Below are 15,210 nucleotides of genomic sequence, written 5' to 3'. Positions count from 1 at the left end.
CCCTCCGTCGCCGGCTCCTCGGCGCCTCGCCGCCTCCTCAGGAGTGTCCGGGCCGCGCTCGGGCGGGCTTCTCAGCCGCAGCCATGGGGTGCTGGGGTCGAAACCGGGGCCGGCTGCTCTGCATGCTGTTACTGACCTTCATGTTCATGGTCTTGGAGGTGGTGGTGAGCCGGGTGACCACGTCCCTGGCGATGCTCTCCGACTCCTTCCACATGCTGTCGGACGTGCTGGCGCTGGTGGTGGCGCTGGTGGCCGAGCGCTTCGCCCGGCGGACCCACGCCACCCAGAAGAACACCTTCGGTTGGATCCGGGCCGAGGTGATGGGGGCTCTGGTGAACGCCATCTTCCTGACCGGCCTGTGCTTCGCCATCCTGCTGGAGGCCATCGAGCGCTTCATCGAGCCGCACGAGATGCAGCAGCCACTGGTGGTCTTCGGGGTCGGCGTGGCGGGGCTGGTGGTCAACGTGCTGGGGCTCTGTCTCTTTCACCACCACAGCGGCTTCGGCGACGACTCCAGCCACAGCCACTCGCACGGGGGGCACAGCCACGGCCTCCCCAAGGGGGCCCGCAGCAAGAGCAGCCGCGCCGGGGGTAGCGACAACGCCGTGACCCCGGGCGAGCAGGGTCCCGACCAGGAGGAGACCAACATCCTGGTGGCCAACAGCAGCAACTCCAACGGGCTGAAATTGGACCAGACAGGTGAGGAGAGAAAAGCCGCCGCCGCAGGTGGTTGGCCCTGGGGAGCCCAGACCCCGGGATGGCCCCGGGCGGGGTGGCCCGCACGCCCCCTGGCGCCCGAGCCGACCGCGCCGCGCCGCCTCGGGGCCGCTCCTTCCCGGGCCGGCTCCCGCACCCGCACCTGCGGGGAAGCCGCCGAAACAGACGACCCTGGCCCCGCGCTGTCAGCTGGTGTCAGGAGCCGGGGAAGTGCGTCCTCCGCCCCCCGTTTGGGGGTGTAGATGGAACCGTGGTGGTGAGAGCGGGCAAAAGGTCAGGAGGTGACCCTCAGCCCGCTGCGGTCCACAGCTGCACTTGGCAGTCTTACGGGCTGTCGTTCCAAGAGACTGTCTGATTTTGGCGTTTGCAGGATCAGCAGTGCTTCCTAATTAAATTTCTTCGCCCTCTTGGAAAACCGGAGAGAATCTCCAGTTGGTCCTTAGTTGTTGGGTGTTTGGAAGCTTGCTCTGCCCAAGTAGTACTTTTGCCCTTCAAACAAGTTTCTTAATGTATTCAGAGCGATCTTAGTGATTGACTTTCCTGAACTCAAAATCTTGGTTAAAGGTTTCTGTTATGAACAGCAATGCATGTGTCGGTGAATTTTCTAAAGTCTAAACCCAATCCTGAAAATCCTAGACTTAGGACCTGTCTGGGCATGTTTTTTGTTTTTTGCGGGGGGCATGTTTTAACATTTCACTTAGGATTTGTCGTTTTTGTACTAAGGTAAAAGTGATGATAATTTATTCATCTTATATTTTTAATGTGTAGTTTTCATTCTAAACATTAAGTGCTCTTGGAAGGAAATTGGGGAAATAGGTGTTGAAAGAGGAGATGGGAAAAGGAATCATCCTAATGCCCTACTAACCCATCTCAGTGATATTTTTAATAGGTTGGTGTATTTCCTCCCACTGTTTTCCATTTATATGGAAATATCAATTTCTGTTTACCTATTTGTGTGAAACCACACATGCATGGCACTACATAGACAATTTTCCTCTTTCTAGGATTCAGGATATCATGTTAATGAAATTGACGTTGTATATTGAAAATGTTTAATAAACAATTGAATTTCCTCTTACTATACTCTGCAAGGAGTTATTCCAAAGAATATTAAGCTGTTCTGGTGTGTATAATTCCTTTAAAGGAGCTAGTAGGGTAGATAGTGATCATTTAGTTCCAACTTTTCCTGAAGTCTCCGTGTGATTGTTGATAGGCTTATATGGTTGATTTGTCAGTTTCTAAACCCCTTCCATCAAGGGACTCTTATCATTTATAAGTGACAAAAGTCTAAAAGTTAACCTTAACACTTGAATGATGCAAAGTGACTAGAGCTCTGTGTCAGGTCAGCCATGTGTATTAAGAGTTATCCATAGTTGCGTATGATTTGGGGTGATGGCATTCAGTTTTGTTGTTTTTGATATATGCCAAGTATAGAATGTTCCCAGGGTATGTTTTATGAAAAATTTTCACCTCCATCTCTTAAATGGAATTAGGCAAGAATGTTTATATAAACACTTTAGATGTGTTTGATACAGAGTTTTTATTTCTTTGTAGATCCAGAAAAGTCCAGAAATGATGCAATGGAAGTACAAGTGAATGGGAATCTTATCAGAGAACCTGAAGAGGTGGAATTGGAAGAGGATGAAGATAAGACTGGACAACTTAACATGCGTGGAGTTTTTCTGCATGTCTTTGGAGATGCTTTGGGTTCAGTGATTGTGGTAGTAAATGCCTTAGTCTTTTACTTTAATTGGAAAGGTTGTCCTGAAGGGGAGATTTGTGTGAACCCCTGTATACCTGACCCCTGCAAAGCATTTGTAGAATTAGTTAATAGTACTCAGGCAACAGTTCAAGAGGCTGGTCCTTGCTGGGTACTGTATTTAGATCCAACTCTTTGTGTTGTAATGGTTTGTATACTTCTTTACACAACTTATCCATTGCTTAAGGAGTCTGCTCTTATTCTTCTCCAAACTGTTCCTAAACAAATTGATATCAAAAATTTGATAAAAGAACTTCGAAATGTTGAAGGAGTTGAGGAAGTTCATGAATTACATGTTTGGCAACTTGCTGGAAGCAGAATCATTGCCACTGCTCACATAAAATGTGAAGACCCGGCATCATACATGCAGGTGGCTAAGATCATTAAAGACGTTTTCCATAATCACGGAATTCACGCTACCACCATTCAGCCTGAATTTGCTAGTGTAGGCTCTAAGTCAAGTGTAGTCCCGTGTGAACTTGCCTGCAGAACTCAGTGTGCTTTGAAGCAATGCTGTGGGACACGGCCACAAGCCCAGTCTGGAAAGGATGCAGAAAAGGCCCCGTCAGTTAGCATTTCCTGTTTAGAACTTAGTGACAATCTAGAGAAGCAGCCCAAGAGGACTAAAGTTGAAAACATCCCTGCTGTTGTGATAGAGATTAAAAAAATGCCAAACAAACAACCCGAATCATCTTTGTGAGTCTTGAAAAAGATGTGATGTTTGACTTTTGCTTTAAACTGCAAGAGGAAAAAAGACTCTATTGAAATTCTATGTTTGCCAAGTAGTGTAATTGAAGTCCTTGTCTGGTCACACAGTTTAATTCTATTTTTGTAAGAACATAATGGGACTGCTTAACAGAGTTCTATATTACAACTTTGTGACTATTAGTGCAGAGTACAGCTATGCTGTAACAGTTTTGGAAAGCCAGTTTTAACACTATGTTACATTTTTGTTTAAGTATAAACCTTATATAACATAATGCTATTTGATTTCCAGTTTTTCAATGGTAAAAAACTAATTAGGGGGATAAATAAATTTAAATTGTTACTGGAATTTCTCTGCTTTTCTTTTCCCCCAGTGTTATATTTTGTTTGTTAGAATTATAATTGCTAGAACTCTAAAAATCAACAGGTCTGTTTCCTTTGACGTTTTATGTAATATTTACTTGCCCTTTGAGATCATTACATAGCATAATGGCAGCATATTTTAAGAATGACTCATGAATATTATTAGGAAAAGTTCTTTTTTTTCTTCACATGGGGTTTTATGATACTGAAGATCAGTTACTACTCTGTATCCTATGTTGCTGAGTATTATTCTAATAAATAGATAATTAAATTGAACTAGTATACCTATAATAGGGCAAATGGACAGTAAGAGCAGGGAAGGAAGTTTTACCAAATTTAAGTATTTAGATTCTTGTAAGTTAATAATCAGACTACATATCTAAATTATTCTGAGAATTTTAACTTTTTTTTTTAAAAAAAAACAAAGGTAGTCTAAAAGATGAATATGTTCACCAGCATTACTTCCTTTGAAAGATTGGCATTAGAAACAGAGTTGAAAGTTTACTCATAAAATATACAATAAATATTTTTAAGACTGTTTAATAATTACATGTTAAATGAAAGCTTATTAATCTAATCTTTTAAATTGTGAGTTTTAAAAATAACTTCAGAGTCATTTCACAGTGACCAATTATGAATGGATTCAAACAGCTTTTTGAGCCCAACCAGCAATGCTTGTGCTTTGCCAAGAGCCATTGACTTGAGAGAAAAATCTGAAGGTTAATGCAGTTTGGATATTAAACTGTCAAAAAGCAAAATTAGTTAAGACAAAATTAATAATTGAGATTCTATATGTCATTCTGTCTTGACATTGCTCAGACCTTCCAATAGTGGCTTATTTTGCAAGATGTCGTAATATCTATACAGGAAACTGTTATTGGCTATTTCATTGTTTGTATGGATTTCAAATCCATACACAAATATTATTTAAGGGTATTTAAGTTATATTTTTCTGATAGAGGGATTATGCTTTGTGAAGAAACTAGATTTTTGTCCTCAAAAGGATGAATATTAATATCAGTTATCATGTATAGCTCTATTTTTCTAGAAACGAGGTATCCTGACTACTTTAGTACCTTTTATAGCTGACTACTTTGGGGATGCCTACCTTTTGGGATTTGAAATAATTCATTGTTTAGTGGGTCTTAAGATGAAAACGTTGGCATTTGACAGTTAACTTTTTAAAGGGATGATCTTTTATGGTAGATGATGTGATTTTTTCCTAGTATAAGCCTGTTGCTGGCAATGGGCCTGTTTAAGAACACCCGATTTTTCCATTGAGAATGAGGTAATTTTAGGAACACAGTTTGTAAGTTCATATTTACTATAATGGGCCAAAACCATAACCTGCCAATTTGCAATACATCTTTATCATTTAATACTCTTCTGATATTGTGTATTTCAATTCCTAAACTGGTAGTTACTTGGAATTTTGCAAACATTTTTTTAAAACATGAAATTGGAATTTCATATGAGTGAACAAGAGAAAGCTTCAAATTATATCATGTACATTCCTGATTTACCATTTTTTGAAGATCTCAAAACAATTTATGTTATAGAAATATTTCAGTAGTGATATAAAAGGATAACTGGTAATATATATTACATTCAATGAGGTTTTCTTTACAATGCTCTATTGGGTCTATTAAAGGTTGCATAAGGCATACGACATCAACTGAAAGAATTTTTTTTTTAATGGTGTATAAGCATGGGACAAGGGCTACTTTTTTTTTCAAAGTGCTTTGAAAGTAACAGCCTTTAGATTTTAGTTATTTCACTTCATAATTTTAAGTAGCTCATAAGTAACAAAGTGGTACCATAGGATTCTCTTTTTCAAAGGATTTCTGTCATAATAGCAAAATCAGTGGGCACTGACCCACCTTTTCAGTTTTAGCAGAGAATTATTTATTTCTTTACAATGCACTTTCTAACCCATTTTTAGCTATATTAGCATTATCTTTTTAAAATGCTTTTATATTTAAATATTGTGGGATTTAAGTGTCTTTTCCAAAATAGTTTATTCTTTCCTGGAAGAAAATGAGGGAAATTCCATTAATTATTAGGAGACTTAAACCCAATATTTAAATGCTGTTTTATAACACTGCATCAGTTTTAGGAGGTGCATCTCTCCTGCTGGCTCTTTTATATTTGAGCAAGATCAGTGTATTTAGAATATGTGTTTAGAAATGTGTCTATCGTCTCAATTTAGTAAGATGGAGGTGCTGCATGTGCCTGAATTAAAACCAACCCAGACATTTTTTCCAACCTAAATTCCGCCTTAGTGATGAGAGAGATTTAATTCTCCATTGTCACCTTTTAGTTATATGATTGTTTAATAAAATTTTTTTTTCCAGAGAGCATCTGCCCTGTATAAAGTATGAACTAAAACCTAAAGGAAAAGTAAAAAACTCAGAAACTTTGCTGTGTGTATTTTAACATTTTAGAAAGTAGTATGTTTGGGTAACTAAGGTATGTAATTTGACCAGGAAGAATTTGCATCAAGAGCACCTTGGAAAATCACAAGTAGATGACTATTAATGTTTGTACCTTGTTAACATCCTCAGTTAATTTTGAATTTTTGAAAGTTCTGAAGGAAAAGGCCTATGGAACCTAATGTGAAGTATTTAGTAGGCTAACTGGTATTGAGTTGTAGATTTTTACTGTTTATAAACAAATATCATTTGATGAAATGTCATTTACCTGCTGTCTTAGGATGTTCACACATACACAAATATGGAGAAGAATCCTACAATATAGAACTATTTATTTTAATAGAGTTTCAGTTAAGTCATAAAACAGTGTTAAAACTTGGGAAGGTGGAGGGTTTGTTGTTTTTTAAATTGAAACTGTCATACAGTGTTTGACCATCTGAAACGGGAATTATAATAGCACTATTTTGATGTAACTCTACCGCTATCATGTGGCAATGCTATTTAGTTTTACTAACAAGTTCTGAAATACTTAGCAGTCATTTTCACTGGCACAGGAGCCTTTTGTATGTCATTCAATTAAGACTTTTAAACCAAAAACTTTATGGTTCAGTGTCTTTGGCAAAAAGATACTGAAGGGAATGTAACATACGATTAATATGTGGTTATATATAAAAAGACACAAGTTGCCATGTTATGGTTCTGCCTTGAAACAGCACAATGAAGCGTATCAGTGTATCTGTGATTCTTTATGAAACCTCTGTGTTGTGTTGTTTTGTGTCTGCCACGGGGTGTCCTCTGGGCCAGGTGTGGCACAGTTAAATGCAATTATCATCTCATGAAATGCAGATGCAGATAAAACGTCTTTAGTGCTGCAACATTTTACCTAACTTTTTGTATGTTTCTGACTGTGCGTTGTTTTCCAAAGCTGTTCCTACCTCACCATGAGGCTTTATGGATTGTTATGTATTATAAATGTTCTTTATGAGACAGACTACTGTGTTTCTTCTCATTTATTAAGAGTTAAGTAGAAAAATAAACTAATTTTAATATCTACTTCATTGTTTTGTGCATATGGCCTCACTCAGCAGTTGTGGCGCACAGGCTTACTCGCTCTGGAAAATGGGGGATCTTCCCAGACCAGGGATTGAACCAGTATCATACTATCCACGATTTCAGGCAACCACTGGGGGACTTGCAATGTGTCCTTCATGGATAAGAGGAGACTAAAAGTGTGTGTGTGTGAGAGTCACTCAGTTATGTCCGACTCTTTGCGGCCCTGTGGACTGCAGCCCGCCAGGCTCCTCTGTCCCTGGAATTCTCCAGGCAAGAATACTGGAGTGGGTTAGCATTTTCTCCAGGGGATCTTCCTGACCCAAGATCGAACCTGGGTCTCCCACCTTGCAGGCGGATTCTTTACCGTCTGAGCCCCCAGGGAAGCCCAAGAGGAGACTACTGGACTATGTTTTCTAGTAATTCTTTTCCAAACAATTAATTGTAAGATCCAGTGTTGAATTACAGCACCAGAGGAGACTACTACAATTGATTCCACATTTCTTTCATGCTTGAGAACGTTTCTGCGATCAGTGCATCAATACAATCAGTGGTATCTTAACCACTCCTTTTGGCCCACTGTGTCTCTTATTAGCATGTATCTTACAATTAATCATTCAGAAAAGAATTACCTGGTCTTTCCAGAAGTATTGCCAACATTTCCTAAAACCTTATGTACTATGCATTGCACATCTGGATGAGAGCTGTTGCTTTTGAATTAGATGAAAATATGCTTAAGAAAGTCAATGACAATGTTGCTTTTAAAGAAATCCCATAGACATTTCTGAGCCTTCAGAATTGACCATTTTTGCCCTCCTCACTATAGCCTATATAGCCTTTTCTCTTTTAAATCAAGTAACGTAGCACTTTGTTGCATTTGCTTATTTACAAACCTATTTCCTTTTTAAAGATTATAAATTCTATGAGGTCAGAGCTATCTTCTTTATATCCTTAGAGTCTAGCACACTGTAAGCATTCAAAGGTGTTTGAAAGAATATTGAGGAATGGCAGGTGTGGAAGAGGACATAGCAATAACACTATTAATAGCTAAAATATACTGAGCAGTTATTACCTACCAGCCACACACATTTTCATTTAATCCTTACAAACTGTTAGCAACATTCCATTATTCCCATTTGGCAGACCAACGGATATCAAGTACCTTACCCAGAGGCATCCAGATAGCGATAGAGCCAGAACTGGACAGGAGATCTAGAGCACATCAAGTAACACGCTTTCCCATTACTTTGAACTGTCAACAACCTATTTCATATGTAAATTCAAAATGAAGATTTTTATGCAACAAGCAGCAATAGATAGGCCAAAAAAAAAAAATACATTTTACAGTATTTGATATTTACAAAAAACATCAGCATAGTCACCAGACAAAAAATCAGAACTTATGGTTGTGTCATTCAAATTACATGGGGCAGAGGGATAACAATATTTGTTAGAATTTAGTGTCTCTTGGTTTCAGTCTAGCCTTGGAGACAGTGCCCATCATTACAGAGTAGTCAGCTAGGCCACTGTTAGTACAAGTGTCGTTTAAGGCAGGAACTGCTCCACTTGAAGCACAAACACCTATGGCCTACATATCTTTTTATGCTGAAAACTGGGTATTTGGAGAACTGGAGACCAGAGGTGATTGAACTAAATGTGAATGAGGAGATGCAGATAGATGATTCGCTTTTCGACAGAGATGCTATTAGCATTTGGGTGAGAAAATGTATCATCGTACAGAAGTGTCTCATGTGCTGAGTTTAGTAACCCCAACCTCCCACACAAGTGTTTGCAGCTCCTCCACTTCCCCCGGCTCAACATCAACACACCCCAACTTTCTCAAATGTCTCCGAGGGAGGCAGCCTGGCCCTGGACCACCATGAAGGACTGACCCAGTGGGACTCCTCCAGTGTCTCCCACATGATCCAAATGCTATCTCTATTTCCCTCCTTTTACACAGACCCAGTATCAGAGATTCTTTGCGTTTTGTTTGAACTTCAGTCCCATCCTAAAGTCCAAGAACCAAGCTTCCATTCCTACAGAGTCAAATAGACAACCTGAAGATTTGATTTCTGAGACTTACAGCCATTGAAAAGACCAGGTAGACAGGAGCTCCTCTGAGAGGTTAAGATTGTTCTGCTTAAGGAAGCAGTGCAGATGTGGCCAACTGAATTGGTCATGGAAACCGTATCTTTTTTTGGAGTATAAGAATCAAATTTCTGGCATTGTAAAAGGGGTTCAAAACCAGTGCCCTTAAAGTATGGATTCAAATATTCAAATAGAAATTGTAAGGACTGACCCTAATTTTTCTTCTAATTGTGAAAATGTCAAGGACAATTCTAGACAAAATTTATCTGCACTTTATTTTTTGGAAGTATAGACTTACAGTATTATGTTACTTTGAGGCATATAACATAGTTTTTCAGTATTTTTGAGGATTATGTTCCATTATAGGAGGAGGAATTGGCACCCACTCCAGTATTCTTGCACGGAAAATTCCATGGGCAGAGGAGCCTGGTGGGCTATAGTCCAAAGGGTCTCAAAGAGTCGGACAGGACTGAGCGTGAGCACAGATAGGTTATAACAGATAATGAGTATAATTCCCTGTGTTACACAGTATGTCCTTGTTGCTTATCTATTTTATTTATAGTAGTTTGAATCCATACCCCTAGTTTGTCCCTCCTTCTTTCCTTTTCCTTTTAGTTACCATAAATTTATTTTTTTTTTATATCTGTGAGTCTATTTCTGTTTTGTAAATAAGTTCATTTGTATCGTATTTGAGATTTCACATATAAGTGATATCATATAGTATTTGTCTTTCTCTGTCTCATTTTGCTAAACTGAATATTGTTTAAGTCCATCCACATGGCTGCAAAAGGCAGAATTTCATTATTTTCTATGGGTGAGTAACATTCTGTTGTTATATGTAGACAGGGTTATATATATATTGTTGAATATATATCTCACATATTCTTAATCCAATCATCTGTTGATGGGCACTTGAGTTGCTTCCGTATCTTGGCTATTGTAAATAGTGCTGTTATGAACATTGCTACTGCTGCTGCTGCTGCTGCTGCTAAGTCGCTTCCGTCGTGTCCAACTCTGTGCGACCCCATAGACAGCAGCCCACCAGGCTCCTGCATCCCTGGGATTCTCCAGGCAGGAACACTGGAGTGGGTTGCCATTTCCTTCTCCAATGCATGAGAGTGAAAAGGGAAAGTGAAGTCACTCAGTCGTGTCCAACTCCTAGCGACCCCACGGACTGCAGTCTACCAGGCTCCTCTGTCCATGGGATTCTCCAGGCAAAACTACTGGAGTGGGGTGCTATTATGAACGTTGGGGTTCACATATAACTGTTTCAAATTAGTGTTTTTGTTTTTTCAGTATATATACCCAGGAGTGGAATTGCTAGATCATATGGTAGTTCTATTTTTAGTCCTTTAAGGAACCTCCATACTTTTTTCCATAATGAGTACACCAATTAACAATTTACATTTCCCTTAACAGTTTATGAGGGTTCCCTTTTTTCTACATTCTCTCTAACATTTGTTTTTTGTAGACTTTGATTTAAACAGCCTCAGAATAGCCATTCTAAGCAGTGTGAGCTGGGAGGTGTGAGACTTTAATTTAAACCAATTCACCCTTAGAACCTCCAGAAAGAGTGCAGCCTACTGATGCCTGCATTTATGTCATAAAACCCATTTACTTATGACCTCTAGACATGGAAAGTATGTTTGTCTTGTTTTAAGCCACTAAGTTTGTGGTAGCTTGTTATAGCAGCAATAAGAAACTAATATACATTTATTAGCACATAAATATGATTGATACACCAAACTTCTATATTTATTACTACCAAACCTTTGCTATCATGAAGTTAAAGCACAGACTAACTTATAAATAGAATTTTATCAGAAAAGGGCTAGATGCCATAAATGATGGTATAGCTTTTGTTTCATGCTTATGCAATCACTTTTTTTGGATAAGTAAGTTAATGGAACATTGATATATGGTTTTAAGGTAGGAAGAAGATGCTAAAGTTGAATACATGAAATACAATCAGGGGTTTTCTTTATGCATGTGGTCTGAGTTTTTATGTGGCAATATCAAGCTCCAGAGATAAGCAACTCCTTAAGGGGTTTGGTGGGAGTCCAGACTTCCTCGTATGTTGTGACAGGACCCAGCTGAAAGAAAGAAGAGCTCAGGGTGAGTGAATCAGCCTTGTGTGGATTAGAGATGTCCTCTTGGAAAGCCCGGAGGCCCCTTGAAGTGAATATAGAGCAGCACTCACCACCGCAGGCTCCGTTTTCTTTTCGCCTGTCTCCTCTCGCTTCCCTCTCCTCGCCTCCTCCCTCCTCTCTCTTTTCTCTCTAGCCCGTTCTTCACCTCCACATCTTATTAGGAATATGGCCTTGGCTGATTTGGTACTTCTTGGAGACTCAGTTTTCAGATCTGTGAGATGGGAATAATACACCCTTTTTAAGGTTCTTGTGAGGACCACACGGGGCGAAAATGAGCACGTGCCCACCTGCCCTACTTTTGGCTGCACCAGGTCTTAGCTGCAGCACACAGAATCTTTAGTTGTGGTTCCTGGGCTCTCTTACTCGTGACATGATCTAATTCCCTGACTAGGGATTGAACCCCGGCTGCCTGCATTGGGAGCACAGGGTCTTAGCCTCTGGGCCACCAGGGAAGCCTCTCTACCACATTCTGTGTTCCGGCACTATGCTAAATGTTTTAGCCAATCACTCTATGACATGAGGGTAGGAGAACCGAGTGATGGAGGCTCTTCAAATTACATGGTATACAAAGTGGTTAGTTGTGGAGTCAGACTGCCAGGCTTCAAACCCCAGACTCATTGACTGTGTAACATTTGGTAAGATGTCTGCCTTAGCTTTCTCATCTGAAAAATGAGGATAATAGTGGTGTTTTTTATAGGGTTGTTATAGATTAAGTGAATCAACATAAGTAAACCATTTGGAACAATTCCTGGCCTTCATTCAGTGCTCAATAAATATTAGCCAGTTTGCATTCTATTCCCTTATTTCTTACCCCCCACTTTTTCCTTCTTTTTCTTCCTCCTTCTCCATTCTTTCTGACTTCTCTCTTTTCCTAACCTAATTAGTGCCCCCTAACACCTTGCTTGGGCTTTCCTGGTGGCTCAGTGGTAAAGAATCCACCTGCAATGCAGGAGATACAGGAGGCAGGGCTTCGATCCCTGGGTTGGGAAGATCCCTTGGAGGAGGGCATGGCAACTCACTTCAGTATTCTTGCCTGAATAATCCCATGGGCAGAGGAGCCTGGTGGGCTACAGTCCAGAGGGTCGCAAAGGAAATCAGTCCTGAATATTCATTGGAAGAACTGATGCTGAAGCTGAAACTCCAATACTTTGGCCACCTGATGTGAAGAACTGACTCCTTGGAAAAGACCCTGATGCTGGGGAAGATTAAAGGCGGGAGGAGAAGGGGACAACAGAGGATGAGATGGTTGGATGGCATCACTGACTCAATGGACGTGAGTTTGAGCAAGCTCCAGGAGTTGGTGATGGGCAGGGAAGCCTGGCATGCTGGAGTCCCTGGGGTCGCAAAGAGCTGGACACGACTGAGTGAACTGAACTGAACTGAGCAACTAAGCACAGTACAGCAGAGCACAGATGCGATTTAATGTGCACTCAGGCACACAAGACCCTGAGTCATCCCACTCGGACTCTTACTCTTTTCAATGGCACCACATTTCTCTTTTTCAAAACCATTAGACTCTCTTTTGGAGAAGGCAATGGCATCCCACTCCAGTACTCTTGTCTGGAAAATCCCATGGATGGAGGAGCCTGGTGGGCTACAGTCCATGGGGTCGCTAAGAGTCGGACACGACTGAGCGACTTCACTTTCACTTTTCACTTTCATGCATTGGAGAAGGAAATGGCAACCCACTCCAGTGTTCTTGCCTGGAGAATCCCAGGGACGGGGGAGCCTGGTGGGCTGCCGTCTATGGGGTCGCACAGAGTTGGACATGACTGAGGCGACTTAGCAGCAGCAGCAGCAGACTCTCTTTTCCCCTCCAGGCAACCTTTGTGACAAGCATTACCTGCAGGATAGTACAGTATCTTGAGGACAAACAGTTGTTTACCTGATGATTGATTCTATGACTGCTATGGCGAGACAGTGTCGGGGAGGAAGAAAATGGTTGAGGCCCAAAACAAAAGAGACAATTGCAACAGTTCACGCAGGCTGTGGAGGGTCAGTGACGGATGGCCTTTGAGTGTGCACTCTCTGCCCTCATGTTGTTGCTGCTGCTGCTGATTTCTGTTGTAGCCTGATGATGATTTCTGTAAAGGGCAAAGCTTGGACCTGAGAACTTTTCAGCTGAGATTCAGGGATCTTATGAGAAATCCTTTTAAGGGACAATGGTATGGCAGAAAGGAGAGTCCTAATTGTGCTCTTTCACTACATCAACCCAACAGGTCTGGGCCACCCTCTGCAATTCCAGAGAAGCAGACCCAAAGGAGGCGATAACACCCACTTCCCTTCTCCTCCTCCTCGTTCGTCTCCTTCTCCTCCTCCATGTTCTTCTTCTCCTTTCTCGTTTCCTTTTCCTCCACCTCCTTCTAAATCAACAGACCATATAATTTTCACAGTCCCCCCTTTTTTGTAACTGAACTGTTTGTGAACCTCTGAGTGCGTTGCCGATGAACATGCCTGGGTAGGTCTGGTGAGCTAACTCCTGAGTCAGCAGCTCAGGCATTTTTACTGAACATCATTAGCTGCTTTGGGACCTTGGCTGTCTTAGGGTTTTCAGCTGGATTTTTCCTCTCTTAATTATAACTTAGACACAAGTCACAGAAGAGGCAGCTATTTGAAACATAAACTAATAAGCAGCAAAAAAAAAAAAAAAAAAGATTCTGCAGAATTGCTTCAATATCTGCTTCCCCCAGATTACTGTGTCACATTCATTTGATAACTCTTATTTAACAGGACATGAAAATGTTTACCTTCCTCCAAAATCCAATATATTGATACAAATAGAAAAGATGGTGCAGATTCCACCCCGTGTGGTTTTTCGGTTATTGGAAGTCGAGAATGCTCTTGCCCGCAGTGTGGGATTTGTGGAGAAGGGCTTGCAAAGAGCAACCTGAAACTCTACCTCATCAAAGCCAAACACTAGCATTTTGTATGCATATAAAAACAAAAAACCCAGTTAATTTTATCATGTGTATAAATTAGGTCTTGAAAGCACTTTTTGGTCTATTTTTGATGCTGGAACACATGGTATCAATAATATATCAACTTATATTTTAAAACTATATATGTGCATATATATGTGTCTACAAATATTTTTCTTGTTTAACTAGAAGTCTATTTGTGCCACTTGTTAAACAGCACTAGGTTGAATTGTGAGATCACATTTATTTTTAAAAATTTTGTTGAAACTTTGTGACTTAATTTTTTTGGTAAATATGCCACATAAACATCAAAAAATGTATGATCTCTATTTTAGGGGGGTGTATGGTTCTGTTAATATAGCTGTCAAATATATCATCCTTATTCATCACTTTGTCTGATTTGTCTATCAGTGTCTAAGAGAGCTGCGTTAAAGTCTCCCACCATGAATGTGAATTTATCCAATTTTCTTTGTGATCCTATCAGTTTTTCATTTACGTATGTCTGAACTGTATTAGTAGAAGCATACAAGTTCATGATAGTTATAAATTCTTGAAGACTTAAAAAAACTCATTTTAAAGTGAAGATCTTTATCTCTGCTAATGCTTTTAGTCTTAATTTCCATTTTATGTGCTTTCAGTATTGCTCTCTAGATTTCCTTTGGTTTGTTGTTGCTGTTTCGTCACTAAGTCATGTCCGACTCTTTCAAGATGCCATGAACTATAGCCTGCCAGGCTCCTCTGTCCGTGGGATTTCCCGGGCAAGAATGCTGGAGTGGGTCACCATTTCCTACTTACTCCAGGGTGAAATCACATTTAAAAGAAGCTTATAGAATAAATTTAGTGATATCTGAACAGCAATTGATCTGAAGTTAAAATATTTTTTCCTTATGTATTATTTAAAATGAAAAGTGAAGTCGTTCAGTTGTGTCCGACTCTTTGCGGCCCCATGGACTGTAGCCTATCAGGCTCCTCTGTCCATGGGATTTTCCAGGCAAGAATACTGGAGCGGGTTGCCATTTCCTTCTCCA

At 40.5% G+C, this 15,210-nt stretch overlaps 1 protein-coding gene across 1 annotated transcript; it reads left to right on the top strand.

The window, feature by feature from the left end:
• The first annotated feature begins 6 nt into the window (after positions 1 to 6).
• Positions 7 to 7,029, top strand: SLC30A1 (solute carrier family 30 (zinc transporter), member 1). Its single transcript, XM_010853017.1, has 2 exons — positions 7 to 699; positions 2,272 to 7,029. The coding sequence occupies exons 1-2, from the start codon at positions 84 to 86 to the stop codon at positions 3,174 to 3,176; spliced, it is 1,521 nt and encodes a 506-aa protein (XP_010851319.1). The 5' UTR covers positions 7 to 83; the 3' UTR covers positions 3,177 to 7,029.
• The last annotated feature ends 8,181 nt before the right edge of the window (positions 7,030 to 15,210 follow it).

Source organism: Bison bison, unplaced genomic scaffold, assembly GCF_000754665.1.
Source record: "Bison bison bison isolate TAMUID 2011002044 unplaced genomic scaffold, Bison_UMD1.0 scf7180017864322, whole genome shotgun sequence".
In the NCBI taxonomy this organism is placed as follows: domain Eukaryota; kingdom Metazoa; phylum Chordata; class Mammalia; order Artiodactyla; family Bovidae; genus Bison; species Bison bison.
Note: the sequence above shows the minus strand (reverse complement) of the source record. Positions and strands in the feature narration are given on the sequence as shown.

What these genes read in the sequence shown, in the direction of transcription:
- SLC30A1 (XM_010853017.1), top strand. Translation starts at nt 84, where the DNA reads ATGGGGTGCTGGGGTCGAAACCGGGGCCGGCTGCTCTGCATGCTGTTA. An exon ending in GCTGAAATTGGACCAGACAG is followed by an intron (nt 700 to 2,271) that starts GTGAGGAGAGAA and finishes ATTTCTTTGTAG; the next exon opens with ATCCAGAAAAGTCCAGAAAT.